The sequence below is a fragment of the Helianthus annuus genome, chromosome 9 (genome assembly GCF_002127325.2).
Source record: "Helianthus annuus cultivar XRQ/B chromosome 9, HanXRQr2.0-SUNRISE, whole genome shotgun sequence".
NCBI classification, from domain to species: domain Eukaryota; kingdom Viridiplantae; phylum Streptophyta; class Magnoliopsida; order Asterales; family Asteraceae; genus Helianthus; species Helianthus annuus.
Window position 1 is genome coordinate 176,826,940 of NC_035441.2, and position 14,635 is coordinate 176,841,574.

The 14,635-nt window shown below is 38.2% G+C and overlaps 1 protein-coding gene across 1 annotated transcript; it reads left to right on the forward strand.

Annotated features, from left to right (window-relative positions):
• The first annotated feature begins 1,558 nt into the window (after positions 1 to 1,558).
• LOC110876827 lies at positions 1,559 to 1,930 on the forward strand. Its single transcript, XM_022124987.1, has one exon. It carries the CDS (start codon positions 1,559 to 1,561, stop codon positions 1,928 to 1,930), a length of 372 nt encoding a protein of 123 aa, XP_021980679.1.
• Positions 1,931 to 14,635: the final 12,705 nt, after the last annotated feature.

Sequence of the window (14,635 nt, forward strand, 5' to 3'; positions counted from 1 at the left end):
TGACCCTTATACTATGGGAAGTTGTGTTTTATTTGTAAAAGTCCATTCTTACTAATTTATAACTAACTTTTAGAGTAAATTGCCATTTTAGTCCCCGAGTTTTGTCCAAACTTGCCATTTTAGTTCAAATAGTTTTTTTTTTTTTTTGCCTCTGCGTCCCTGACTTTTCCCTTTTGTTGTCATTTTGATCACATACACTAACTCCATCCAAAAACTCCATCTTTAACCAGAGGTATTTTGGGAATTTTCATGTTAAATGTTTTCAATTGCCATTTTGATTAAATTCCAAAAAATCAAAAAAATTCCAAAAAATCAAAAAAATTCCAAGAAATTCTAAAAAATCATAAAAATTCTAAAAAATTCTAAAAAAATCCAAAAAATCCGTTTTGGCGCGAACTGTTTCGAACCGTTTCGAGCTGAACCGTTTCGACGCGAACCGTTTCGACCCGTACCGTTTCGACCCGAACCGTTTCGAGCTGAACCGTTTCGACGCGAACCGTTTCGACCCGTACCGTTTCGACCCGAACCGTTTCGAGCTGAACTGTTTCGAGGTGAACCATTTCGAGCCGAACCGTTTCTAGCTGAACCGTTTCGAGCCGAACCGTTTCGAGCTGAACCGTTTCGACCCGTACCGTTTCGACCCGAACCGTTTCGAGCGGAATCGTTTCGACGCGAACCGTGCCTCGAAACGGTACGGGTCGAAACGGTTCAGCTCGAAACGGTACGGGTCGAAACGATACGGGTCGAAACGGTTCGCGTCGAAACGGTTCAGCTCAAAACGGTTCGGTTTGAAACGGTTCAGCTAGAAACGGTTCGGTTCGAAACGGTTCAGCTCGAAACGGTTCAGTTCGAAACGGTTCGCGTCGAAACGGTTCAGCTCGAAACGGTACGGGTCGAAACGGTTCAGCTCGAAACGGTTCGGGTCGAAACGGTACGGGTCGAAATGGTTCGCGTCGAAACGGCTCAGCTCGAAACGGTTCGGGTCGAAACGGTACGGGTCGAAACGGTTCGCGTCGAAACGGTTCGGGTTCGAAACGGTTCGCGCCGAAACGAATTTTTTGTATTTTTTTAGAATTTTTATGATTTTTTAGAATTTTTATTATTTTTTAGAATTTTTTGGAACTTTTTGGAATTGGATCAAAATGGCAATTGAAAACATTTAAAATGAAAATCCCCAAAATACCCCTGGTTAAAGATGGAGTTTTTGGATGGAGTTAGTGTATGTGATCAAAATGGCAACAAAAGGGAAAAGTCAGGGACCTAGAGGCAAAAAAAAACTATTTGGACTAAAATGACAAATTTGGACAAAACTCAGGGACTAAAATGGCAATTTACTCTAACTTTTATATATAATATATGAAATTTCGGGTGTTACAATATACGTTGTTTATTCAATAAAGAATTCATCCAAAAATCAAATACCACCCTAGCTCTATACCAATTTTCTTTCTTCCTGCACAAGCAAACCACGTGTTTGTAGCCTGTGTGTCCCCTATTTTTGCAACTAACACCCTTGTTTTTCCTTTTCTTCTTTATTTTTTTGTTCCAGAAACTTACCATGGGTGATAAGCCAGAACCTAGTGATGCTGCTGCACAATCCAACACCCTTCACCCTGTTTATACAGTCACCAACATTCAGAATAAGGTGCGAGTCCTCGATGGTACCAAGGTATCATACTCTTCATGGGTTAAATTTTTCCAGCAAAATGCTCGTGGGTATAAAGTTATGAACCATATTGACGACACTCTTTCTCCAGCAAAAACTGACCCTACTTATGATTCTTGGATGGAAATAGACGATATTGTTCTTCAGTGGATCTACAGGACCCTATCTAATGACCTGCTAGTCCGTTTGCTCAAACCTAAATCAACTACTCTGGAAGCTTGGCTATGGCTCAAAGCAATTTTTTCACAACAACAAAGGCCCTAGGGCTGCTGCCCTGGAGCATGAATTCATCAACCTGACATTAAAATCCATGCAATCCCTTGAAGCCTATTGCTAGCGATTGAAGGAAATAGCGAGCCAGCTAACTGACATCGAACATCAAGTAACCACTGAACGCCTTGTCTTGCAACTTGTTCGTGGTCTTCCCGCAGAGTTCAACACCACCGCTTCCATCATCAACCAATAACTACCATCATGGGGGGATGTGTGCCACATGTTGTTGGACTCTGTATGCTCAAGACACATATTAAATTGATGTGGCTACTACGTTATGATCCAAGTCGGATCATACCTAATAACAAGCTAGACAAACACTTATAACATTTATTTGTGATATGATCAAACAAATAAATATTAACACTTAGAAAATTTAGAAATTGGTTTTCTAAATAATTACACTTGAGAAACTAATAAATTATATGGATAACTTATTTTGAGAGAATATTTTATTTTGTTATTTAATGGGTTAAATAATATTTTAAAAGGTTGCATAAAGTCTTGTAAACATATGATGTTATATTTTATAAAAGTTATAAAAGAAACAAGACTTAAATTGTTAAAAGAAATTTGATTTTTTTTTATAAAACCCACATATGGGCCTCCCCCTATGGGGTCTTCCCAAGACCATTTTGGTCCAATCATATTACATGCATTTGTCATGTTTAGAAGACTCTTGATTAAGATGTAAATGGAGGCAACATCTCTCATACTTTTAAAAACAACTGCATGACAAAATTCAAGGAGAAGACTTGATAATTTGCTCTCTAAAAATCGGCCAACATAGTGTGGTTGTCCAAGAGTTTTTCAAGTTTGATTCAAGTGTACAAATCCTAGCAAAATCAAGGTGTTTGCTGGAAGGCTTGGGGTATACAAGCTTGAGGTCTTCTACACTTGAAGATTTCCATTCAAGAAGCATCATCCTCTTCATATCTTTTACTCCAAGAAGGTAGTATTCTAAAACACCCTATGGTTGTGTTTGATAGTATGCATGTTCGTATATGGATCCGGGTTTTGGGTTTTGCATATAAATGAGTTTTATATCTTGTAAAGTAACATGTTTTAAATAACATTTCCGATACGTTTTTATTTTATTTGGATAAAATTACTTTGATAAACATGTGAAAAACCCAACACATGCTTAATTCTGATGCACAATGCCTTAAAGCCCGTGAATCTCTTATTGCCCCTGTTGTTATGGCAGCCACACAAGAACCCCTCCGCCCTCTGCAAACAACAACAACCGCCGCCAACCTCAAAACCGTGGTGGTGGTCGTGGAGGTGGACGCGGGGGTGGTTCCAATCGTGGTGGTTCTTCTCAGAACCATAATCGGTCTTTTCAGAATTATCAGAACAATCATAAGCAGCCCATGTGGTGGCCAAATCAGCACAACCAGCCTACGACACCTTGGTTTATGCCACCTTTCCCTTACCCAACCCAACCGGTTTGGGCTTCTCCTTGGCCCTACGGACCACTACAACAACCTCAGCCAAATAATGGGCCAACAACACCTGAACAAACTCAGCCAAACACCAATCAATCCCATCTCACCGAATTGAACCCACTAGACCCCGCACAACTGGAGGATGCTTTTCAGGTCTTGACTGTTGAGGGTGCTGAAAATCCATTCAGAATTGGCATATGGATACCGGGGCTTCAGCTCATGTTACGGGTGAATCTGGTATGATTACTACTCCTAATGCTAATTGTCCTATTATATTTATGTTTGTTGGTAATGGTAATCACGTGCCCATCCACAGATCCGGTCACACCACCCTTACCCAATCCGCAAAACCTTTACAACTCAAAACATTCTTTGTTCCCCTAACATTATTAAAAATCTTATTTCAGTAAAACAATTTACTAAAGATAACAATGTTTCTGTCGAATTTGAACCCTTTGGTTTTTCTGTGAAAGAATACCAGACTGGGAAGATCCTGAGCCGACACAATAGTTCCAGTCCACTTTATCCACTCACCAGCAATGCCTCCGCCTCAGCTTTCTTTGCTTCTAGTCCTCAAGATTTTTGGCACGATCGTCTCGGCCACCCAGGAGCTTATATTATGAACTTTTTAAAATCTAGTAATTTGGTTTCTTGTCACAAACAATCTACTACTTTGCTTTGTCATTCGTGTTAGTTAGCGATACATAAACGATTACCGTTTTCTAAGTCTAGTTCTGTTACTTTACTGCCATTTGACATTGTGCATTGTGCATTGTGATATTTGGACATCACCAACTGTTTGTAAATTGGGTTATAAGTATAATATAGTGTTACTCGATGATTTTACCAACTATACATGGGTTTTTCCCTTAAAACACAAATCTGAAACCTTTGAAAAATTCACTCAATTTCACACATATATCAAAACACAATTTTATTTAACCATTAAGTCATTCCAATGCAACTTAGGGGGTGAGATTGACAATATGAATTTTAAAAACTTTGCCCGCAAACATGGACTCCAATCCCGTTTTTCGTGCCCACGCACTTTCCAACATAATGGGAAATCGGAACGCATGATACGCCGCTTAAACGAAATCATTTTTGTCTTCTAACTCATGCCTCGTTATCTTCCAATTTTTGGGTTGAGGCCCTTTATACAGCCTCCTACTTACACAACATTTTTCCCTCTCCTACCCGTCGTTTCTTTACACCAATGGCATATTTATATGGTCGTTATCCCGATTATGAACACCTAGACGTCTTTTGATGTGTTTGCTATCCAAACTTATCTACTACTAGACAACACAAACTTGAGCTTTTCTCTTTGTGTTTTTTCTAGGATACCCTGCCAACTTTCATGGCTACATGTGTCTTAACCTCGCTACAGGCAAGATCATTCTTTCCAGACATGTCACCTTTGACGAGTCGGTTTTTCCCTTTTCTAATCCTACAATTACACCGCCTCCGACTCATGACTTTCTAGAAACAAACATCTCCCCACTATTTCGCCATAACTTGTTCCCTACATTCCCAACCAACCCCCTCTCTAGTTACACATCGACCTCACCAGCCCAACCTATCACGAACCAATCCATTCCAGCCCAAACTGCACCAACCCGATCTTTAAGTTGTCCTTCACAATCGGTATCTCGTCCTTTTTCCCAGGTCTACCAGCGAAGACCTAGGCCACATAACCCGAACCCAACTCCAACACCTCCTATGAGACCATGGTCCTCGCATCCTATGGTGACTCGCTCTAGAGCGTCCTGCTCTAACCTTAACCTTTACACATCAACCTCCCCTCCTATATCTCCCTTACCTACTTCTCCCTTAAAAGCCCTATCGGATCCGAATAGGCACGCAACCATGAATGACGAATTTAAAGCTTTAATGGATAATCAAACTTGGGAGTTAGTGACTAGACCACTTGATGCTCATATAATACGTTGTATGTGGTTATTTCGTCATAAGTTTCATGCAGATGGTTCTTTATAATGCTACAAAGCCCGTTTGGTGGTTAATGGGAAGTCTCAACAGGTGGGAGTTGATTGTGATGAAACTTTTAGCCCCGTGGTCAAACCTGCTACAATTCGTACAGTTCTCAGTCTCGCGGTTTCGCGTGGTTGGCCTACTAACCAGCTTGACGTGAAGAATGCATTTCTGCACGGTGACCTTCATGAAACTGTTTATATGCACCAACCACCGAGTTTTAAGGACCCTAGTAAACCTATCAATGTCTGTCGCTTGCGTAGATCATTGTATGGACTTAAACAGTACCGACGTTTTGCCACATTTATTACCATGTGTGGTTTCAAAAGTGCCCTAAGGGATACTTCGTTATTTGTCTACAAGTCCGGTACTAAATTATCTTATTTGCTTCTTTATGTGGATGATATTATTCTTACAGCTTCGGATGACTATCATTTAAAGCAAATTATTACTTCCTTATCTACTGAATTTGCTATGAGTGATCTTGGGTCGCTTCATTAGTTTTTCGGTATCACTGTTTCTCAAAAGGCTGGTGGGTTATTCCTGACTCAGGAATCTTATGTTGCTGATATTATTGCCAGAGCAAATATGACTGACTACAAGTCATGTGCAACACCTATTGATACCAACTCGAAACTGAGTACTGATGCTTGCCCTCCTGTTCAGGAAGGTTCCCTATATCGCAGTCTTGCAGGTGCTCTTCAGTATCTTATTATCACTCAGCCAGACATCACTTATGCGGACAACATGTATGTCTTTTTATGCATGATCATCGTGAGCCTCATTTTCATTAGTTGAAGCGAATACTACAATATCTCCAAGGTACACATGATCATGGTTTATATATTTGTTGTCACGACCCCCGACCCTACCCCGGGCGGGAGCCGTGATGCAGACACGAGTGGTACCGGTGTTTATTAAATTATCGCAGCGGAAAACTTATCAGGACCGGGTGTCAGGAAAAATATCAGAGTTTCAAACACCGAGATTTTCATTCATAAACTGTGGGGTAAAACCCGTATTTATATAAAGGATTTTCACGAGGATAAACCCTTAATTACAAAAACACGTTTATTTCAGGTTTACATAGCCACTTATTTAAGCTGAAGTGCTTCACGACATTTTTCTTCACTTCACAGTAAATCACCTGAAACGCGTTTTAAAAACATTTGGACAGCGAAAAATACTGGTGAGTTCATTCAGTTGTGAAAACACATTTGTTATAGTTTACAGCATTAAGAGTTTTTACATTTGTTTATATCTAAGAATTACTCAAATCAGTATTGCAAGTGAGGCCAACCCTTGTGCTCGTGGTCATATTACTATTGACTAACTTGTCGTCCAATAGTAACGTAACAACATATAAGTAATGTATACAAAACCCCATATACCAGCAGTAAATTCAGAATACAAAAACTTAATAACTGTAAGTATAACTGAAATCAGTTAGGGTTTTGAAAGCATTTAATAAAATAGAATGACTTACATTGCAGATTTAAGGTGTTAGTACTGGCTTACGGGTTTAATGTTTGTATACCTAATTAAATACACAATGCACACATATTAGTGTATTAACTCAATTCAACTTTAACGATAATCATGAGATCAAAACCCACAACGAATGACAAAGTATAGCCGTATACCGGCAGCACTTAAAGATCCGTTGGATCTGTTTCAATCGATCGGATAAAGTACCGTACCAGTAATTAGAGTTATTACCCTGATAATGACAAAGGCGTGATACTACGAGTATTATGTGGGTATAATACTGGGCAGAATGTCTTGAGAGAGAAAGAAATTGAAGGAGTTTGAACTGCAGCACAAATTCTAAATTTATAGCTGATTTTGGAGAGTTTCGCCACCTGTGATAGCCTAGGGGGGCTATCGCGCCCCGCAAAAGCCCCCTAGCTAGGGCTTAGGTGGCCCGAGTCATCTATTAGCTTTGACACGTGGATGCCACGTGTCAGACAAGTGTCCAAGTCGGTTCTGGAGGGTTTCGCCACCCGCGATAGCCTAGGGGAGGCTATCGCACCCCGTGATAGCCCTCTAACCCTTTTATTTTTGATTTTTCAAGCAGATTTTGACCGTACGTGCGTTATTTTATGATTACGGATTGTTGTGGGGATTATTTAAGGGTTGTTACATCATCCTCACCTTGTTTTAAATCTCGTCCTCGAGATTCACTGGAATAGGTAAGGATATTTTCTTTTCATTTCTGATTCTAGCTTCCATGTGTATTCTGGTCCTCTTTTCGAATCCCATTTCACTTTGAATAGGGCTAACCTCTTGTGTTTAACATTCTTAATCTATCCATCTTCAATTTGTAGAGGTTTCTCAACAAACTTCAACTTCTCATTTACCTCTATATCTTGAAGAGGTACCACCATTGATTTATCAGCTAAACATTTCTTAAGGTTACATACATGAAATACATCATGTACGCCTGCCATTTCTTCTGGTAGTTGTAGTTGATAAGCGACTGGCCCTATTCGTTGGATAACTTTAAAAGGTCCAACATATATTGGGCTTAACTTTTCTTTCTTACCGAATCGGACTACTCCTTTCCAATGAGAAACTTTCAATAGCACGTTGTCTCCAACTTGAAATTCCAATGGCTTACGTCGATGATCAGCATAGCTCTTTTGTCGATCTCGTGTTGTTTTCAATCTTTCCTTAATTTGAGTTACCTTATCAGTGGTTTGTTGCACAATCTCGGGACCTGATAATTGACTTTCTCCTATTTCTGCCCAACATACTGGAGTTCGGCACTTTCGTCCATAAAATACTTCAAATGGGGCAACATTAATGCTTGTGTGATAACTATTGTTATAGGAGAAGTCTATTAGTGGGCAAAAATTATTGCTCCTAACTCTAAATCATGAGTTGTATAATTCTGCTCGTGCTTCTTCAGTTGTCTAGATGCATACGCAATTACCCTCTCGCGTTGCATCAAAACGCATCCTAATCCTAATCTAGAAGCATCAAAGAAGACTACAAAATCTTCAATTCCCTCTGGTAATGCAAGTATTGGTGCATTTGTTAACCTTTGCTTCAAGGTCGTAAAGGATTCTTCATGCTTGGGTCCACATTCAAACTTAACCGACTTACATGTTAACTTAGTTAACGGAACTGCTATCTTTGAGAAGTCTTGGATAAAGCGTCGATAGTATCCATCTAATCCTAGGAAACTTCTGACTTTTGTAGATGACTTGGGGACTTTCCAATTAGTAATTGCCTCTATCTTTGAGGGATCTATCTGAATTCCTTCATGATTAATCATATGTCCTAAGAATTGCACTTCTTGTAACCATAATTCAAACTTAGAAAATTTAGCATAAAACTTCTCTTTTCTTAACAGTGTTAAAAGTGCATACAAGTGCTTACTATGTTCTTCCTTGCTTTTGGAATAAATAAGTATATCGTCTATAAAGACAATTACAAATTTTTTTCAGATACGGTTTACATATCCTTTCATCATGTCCATAAATGCCGTGGGAGCATTTGTTAAACCGAAGGGCATGCTGTAAACTCCTAATGGCCATACCTAGTTCTGAAAGCAGTCTTAGGAATGTCCTCTTCCTGTACTTTCAGTTGATAATATCCAAAGCGTAAATCGATCTTAGAGAATATCGAGCTCCTTGAAGTTGATTAAATAAATCATCAATCCTAGGTAATGGGTATCGATTCTTGATTGTAACCTTTTTCAATTCCCTAAAATCGATACACATACGCATCGATCCATTCTTCTTTTTGACAAACAACACAGGTGCTCCCCAAGGGGATGAATTTGGTTGTATGAATCTTTTTTCTAATAATTCATCTAATTGCTTCTTTAACTCTAGCATCTTCGTTGGTGCTAAACGGTAAGGTGCTTTAGCAATTGGTGTAATTCTAGGTATTAGATGAATTCTAAGGTCTACTTCTCTGTCCGGTGATAGTCCAGGTAGATCTTCTGGAAAACATCGGGGTATTCTGATACTATCGGAATTTCCTTCAGTTCCTTGCCTCTAGTGTTAATAATCACTGAGATCATATACACTATTCCTTGCTTACGTGCATAGCTTGCAACTTTCATCACTGAGATGAATTTTGTTGGCTTGTCCGGCTTGTTTACTTTTATCAGGATCATCTCTTCTGTTGGCGTACGAATCTCGACAAAATTTTGATCACAAAGGATTCGAGCATGGTTAGCTACTAACCAATCCATTCCTAATACTACATCAAATCCTGCTAGTTTCATATGTAGAAGGTTTGTCGTGAACTTATGTCCTAATAGTTTTATCCTCTCATCTTGAAGTACGTCACGTGTGTCGGTGGAGTTTCCTTCGGTCGTTTTTACCATACAAGCTTGACTAAGCTTAGTTAATGGTTGATTAAGCGCTCGACAAAATGCAGTATTTATAAAACTTTGGTTTGCACCAGAGTCAAATAATACTTTAGCGTAGACGTTATGAATAAGAAACGTACCGGCGATTACGTCGGAAATCATAGTTGCCTCTTGCGTTGTAAGTGTAAAGGCTCGTGCGTTCTTCTTGTTGGCTCCGTATGTTGCTTTTACCTTATTTTCGGTTGCCTTCATCAGTTTAGGGCAATCTGGTTTAATGTGACCTGCTTCTCCGCAATCGAAACAAATTGTAGTTTTCCTTCTACATTCGTTTTCTTTGTGTCCAGGTGTTTTGCAGAAATTGCAGTATCTATTACACCTTCCAGAATGCTTCTTTTTGCAGAATTTGCAGAAAGGCGGTGCAGAAGACTGCCTGACTCGTTTCTTGTAGGTATTACCCGAGCGAAAACCTTGGGTAATTTTCCGAGCTAACTCTTTCTTCTTGTTTTCTTCTCTTGTACGAATTAGTCTGTCGCTCGGAGTATTTGCCAATTTGATTGTTTCCTCAATAGTCTGAGGTCTAGCAGCCTTGACTATGTCACAGATCTCACTAAATAATCCCCAAATATAGCGAGAAATTAGTACAGATTCTTGCAAGGCCAGAGTTGGTACCATTCTTGCGTATTCGAAGAATTTGGTCGTATACTCATGACAATTCACATCGACCATTCTATGATTTAGGAACTTATTTGCCGTTTGTTCCTTTTCATAAGGGGGACAAAATTTCCTTTCTGCCATGTCCTTAAATTCTCTCAAGCTCATGGCATACGCTATGTCGCTTCATTTTGCCTGAAGAATAGTAGGCTTCTTCCTTAAAGAGATTGGAAGTATATATCACCTTGTCTTGATCATCACATTTGCTGATTTTATGGACAGTTTCCGTCTTTTCTAGCCATCGCAGAGCAGCTGTAGCTCCTTCACTGCATGCGAACTCAGTTGGCTTACAGGCTAGAAATTCTTTATAGGTGCATCCGGAAGTCATTGCCTTCATCTTTTTAGGAAATGGGGCTTTGATCATATCATCATTGCCTCCGTTTACACTGTGGCTAAAGCAGTCATTATGAGTACGCTTGCTACTCACGCTTTGGTGTGTTCTACAAGGTTTTTAACAGCTTATATAATTAACGGGATAACATTGGGTATTCCCTGGGCAATTATGTTTTCTATAACATCCTTGTCCAAGGGGTTTTCTTGATTATTCTGGACCGATTGGTTAACTTCGTTTGACATCTGAATTGCAAACATATTCACGGATTAATATCACAAAATAATTAGCAAATAAGCAAAATATTGTAAACACAAATACACACTGGTCAGAGCATATTATCAAAAACGTCGTTCATTGCGACACATATGTTTCTTATAATATGCTTCATATATTTTACACTACCACAGATATAGTTATATATATATACATATATAGGTTTTTTTTCACAGAATACATAAATATATTATACAAACATTTAATATAAAGTTAGTTTTCTTCTTCAAAAGTTGAACTCTCTCTTGTCGTATTTCCAGATGAGATTTTCGCCCACGTTTCGGATCCTGCTTCCTGCATCTATGAATTCTTCGTTGTAATGGCGAAGTTCTACTACGTTCTCTGGGTTCATTGGTGGAAACGCTGCAGGTGCTGGTTCGTATTGTGGGTAGTATGGATTAGGATTATTCATCAAATTCTGGAATGCTTCTGTGAAATCCGGATTGACTTTCAGCTGTCTCCATATTTGTCGGATTATCAGATATATTTTGGAATGCATCTGCTAGGTCTCTACCGCTCATATTGTTAGTAAAAACAATGAAAACACGAACTCCGAGAATCGAATATATAATATTTGATTGGTATCACAGATTTCACAGAAGCATTTTATTAGTTTCTTGACTACTAAATTTAAGTATTTTCATAATACTTAATTAGCTTAAATCAATGGCTCTAATACCACCTTCTGTCATGAGCCCCGACCCTACCCCGGGCGGGAGCCGTGATGCAGACACGAGTGGTGCCGATGTTTATTAAATTATCGCAGCGGAAAATTTATCAGGAACAGGTGTTAGGAAAAATATCGGAGTTTCAAACACCGAGATTTTCATTTCATAAACTGTGGGGTAAAATCCGTGTTTACATAAAGGATTTTCACGGGGATAAATCCTTAATTACAAAAACACGTTTATTTCAGATTTACATAGCCACTTATTTAAGCTGAAGTGCTTCACGACACTTTTCTACATTTCACAGTAAATCACCTGAAACGCGTTTTAAAAACATTTGGTCAACCAAAAATACTGGTGAGTTCATTCAGTTGTAAAAACACATTTGTTATAATTTACAGCATTAAGAGTTTTTACATTTGTTTATATCTAAAAATTACTCAAATCAGTATTACGACTGAGACTAACTCATGTGCTCGTGGACATATTACTATTGACTAACTCGTCGTCCAATAATAACGTAACAATAGATAAGTAATGTATACAAAACCCCACATACCGACAGTAATATCAGAATACAAAAACTTAATCACTGTAAGTATAATTGAAAACAATTAAGGTTTTGAAAGTATTTAATAAAATAGAATGACTCACATTGCAGATTTAAGGTGTTGGTACTGGCCTACTGGTTTAATGTTTGTATACCTAATTAAATACACAATGCACACGTATTAGTGTATTACCTCAATTCAACTGTAACGATAATCACGAGATCAAAACCCACAACGAATGACAAAGTATAGCCGTATATCGGCAGCACTTAAACATCCGTTAGATCGGTTTCAATCGATCGAATGAAGTACCGTACCAGTAATTAGAGTTATTACCCTGATAAGGTGTGGTACTCTGAGTATTATGTGGGTATAATACTGAGCAGAATGTCTTGAGAGAGAAAGAAATTGAACGAGTTTGAACTGGAGCACGAATGCTCAATTTCTAGTTGATTCTAGAGAGTTTCGCCACCCGCGATAGCCTAGGGGGAGGCTATCACACCCCGCCAAAGCCTCCTAGCTAGGGCTTAGGTGGCCCGAGTCATCTAGTAGCTTTGACACGTGGATGCAACGTGTCAGACAAGTGTCCAAGGCGGTTCTGGAGGGTTTCGCCACCCGCGATAGCCTAGGGGAGGCTATCACGCCCCGTGACAGCCCTCTAACCCTTTTATTTTTTATTTTTCAAGCAGATTTTGATCGTACGTGCGTTTTTATAATTACAGATTGTTGTGGGGCTTATTTAAGGGTTGTTACATTCATCCCTCCAATTTAGTGAAATTAACAGCTTATTTAGATGCTGATTGTGGGGGGGGGGGGGTGCCCGAATTCTAGAAGGTCCACCTCAGGTTATTGTGTTTTTTTTGGGGGACAATCTAGTTTCTTGGTCTTCCATACGACAACCTATTATTTCACGCTCCAGTGCCGAAGCTGAATACCGGGGTGTTGCAAATGTTGTAGTGGAAACTAATTGGTTACGCAATCTTCTCACTGAACTTCATGTTCCTACTCTTCAGGCGACTATTGTATATTGCGACAACATCTCTACTGTTTATTTATCAGAAAACCCCATAAAGCATCAACGTACCAAGCATGTGGAACTCAACATTCATTTTGTGCGCGAGAAAGTTAAAGTCGGTTATGTCTGGGTCCTTCATGTTCCGGCTGGTTTTCAGTATGCTGATATTTTTACTAAAGGACTGCCTCGCCAATTATTTCAACGTTTCAAATCCAGCCTGTGCATCCAGTCCTTTCTTGCTTAGACTGAGGGGGTGTGTTAACCGCATATATTATAATATACGAATATGTATATTATAATATAATATTATTTGTATTTTGTATTTATCTATTAGTATTTGGAATAGATTAGGAATATCTTTTGTATTGGTTATAGTTATCTAGTTATTTATTTATCTCTCCTGTCTTGTTTATTCAATAAAGAATTTATCCACAAATGAAATCTATACTATATAATAAAAGAAACCTGTTTTGAGACACTTGTCATTCTCTCATTTAATTGATTAAAATTATTAATAATACTAATAATAATAATATTTAATCTAAATTAATACAAATTTTTATTATTAATAATATTTAATCAAATCTAAAATCTAATCTAATACAAATTTTTATTATCAATAATATTCAATCAAATCTAATAAGAATTCATACGAATTCTAAAGTTGATATTAACTTTCAAATAATTAAAAAAAATCCATCTAACACCACAAATATTTATGTTAAATTCGATTAATTAATGCGATTTTATTAAATAAATATCCAATAGTAATCACCATGTGTTTCGTCTTTAAAACTTCATGTGACATGATTATTATTAATTTTCATGTGATATGATTATTATTAATTTTTCTTTAAATATTCTGGAGGAGGAAGTATGTGTGTGAATTTGTTTATGTCGGATTTGTATTGGTATTCAGGGACCGCCCTTATTTCATTTAGGGGTGAGCAAAAGACAAAACCCGACCCTACCTGACTATTACTTGACCTGACCCGGTCCGAGAACCGATCAAACATAAAATCAATTACCGATTCACTACCCTAAATATTAGGTCTTCAGGGTTTTTATGTAATCGGGTACTAAGTATAAGAACCGACCCGACATATTTTATTTTTTAACATGTTTTGTTATGAACTTGGGAAGGCTACTGAGAAAACAACAAATTTAGTATTAGTGCATATGTTAAATTTACCTTTTCCAATATCATCAAAATTAATTATTCTTATGATACTTATCGCTAATCAAGTGTATTAAAATAAATATTATATGCTTTATTGTTTTCGCTTTGACTCCCGAAAGTCAAACTTATTAATAAAATTCTATGCTTTCTTATCGCTTAATCGATTATTCGTCTTCTACCTTATTGTATTTACGTTG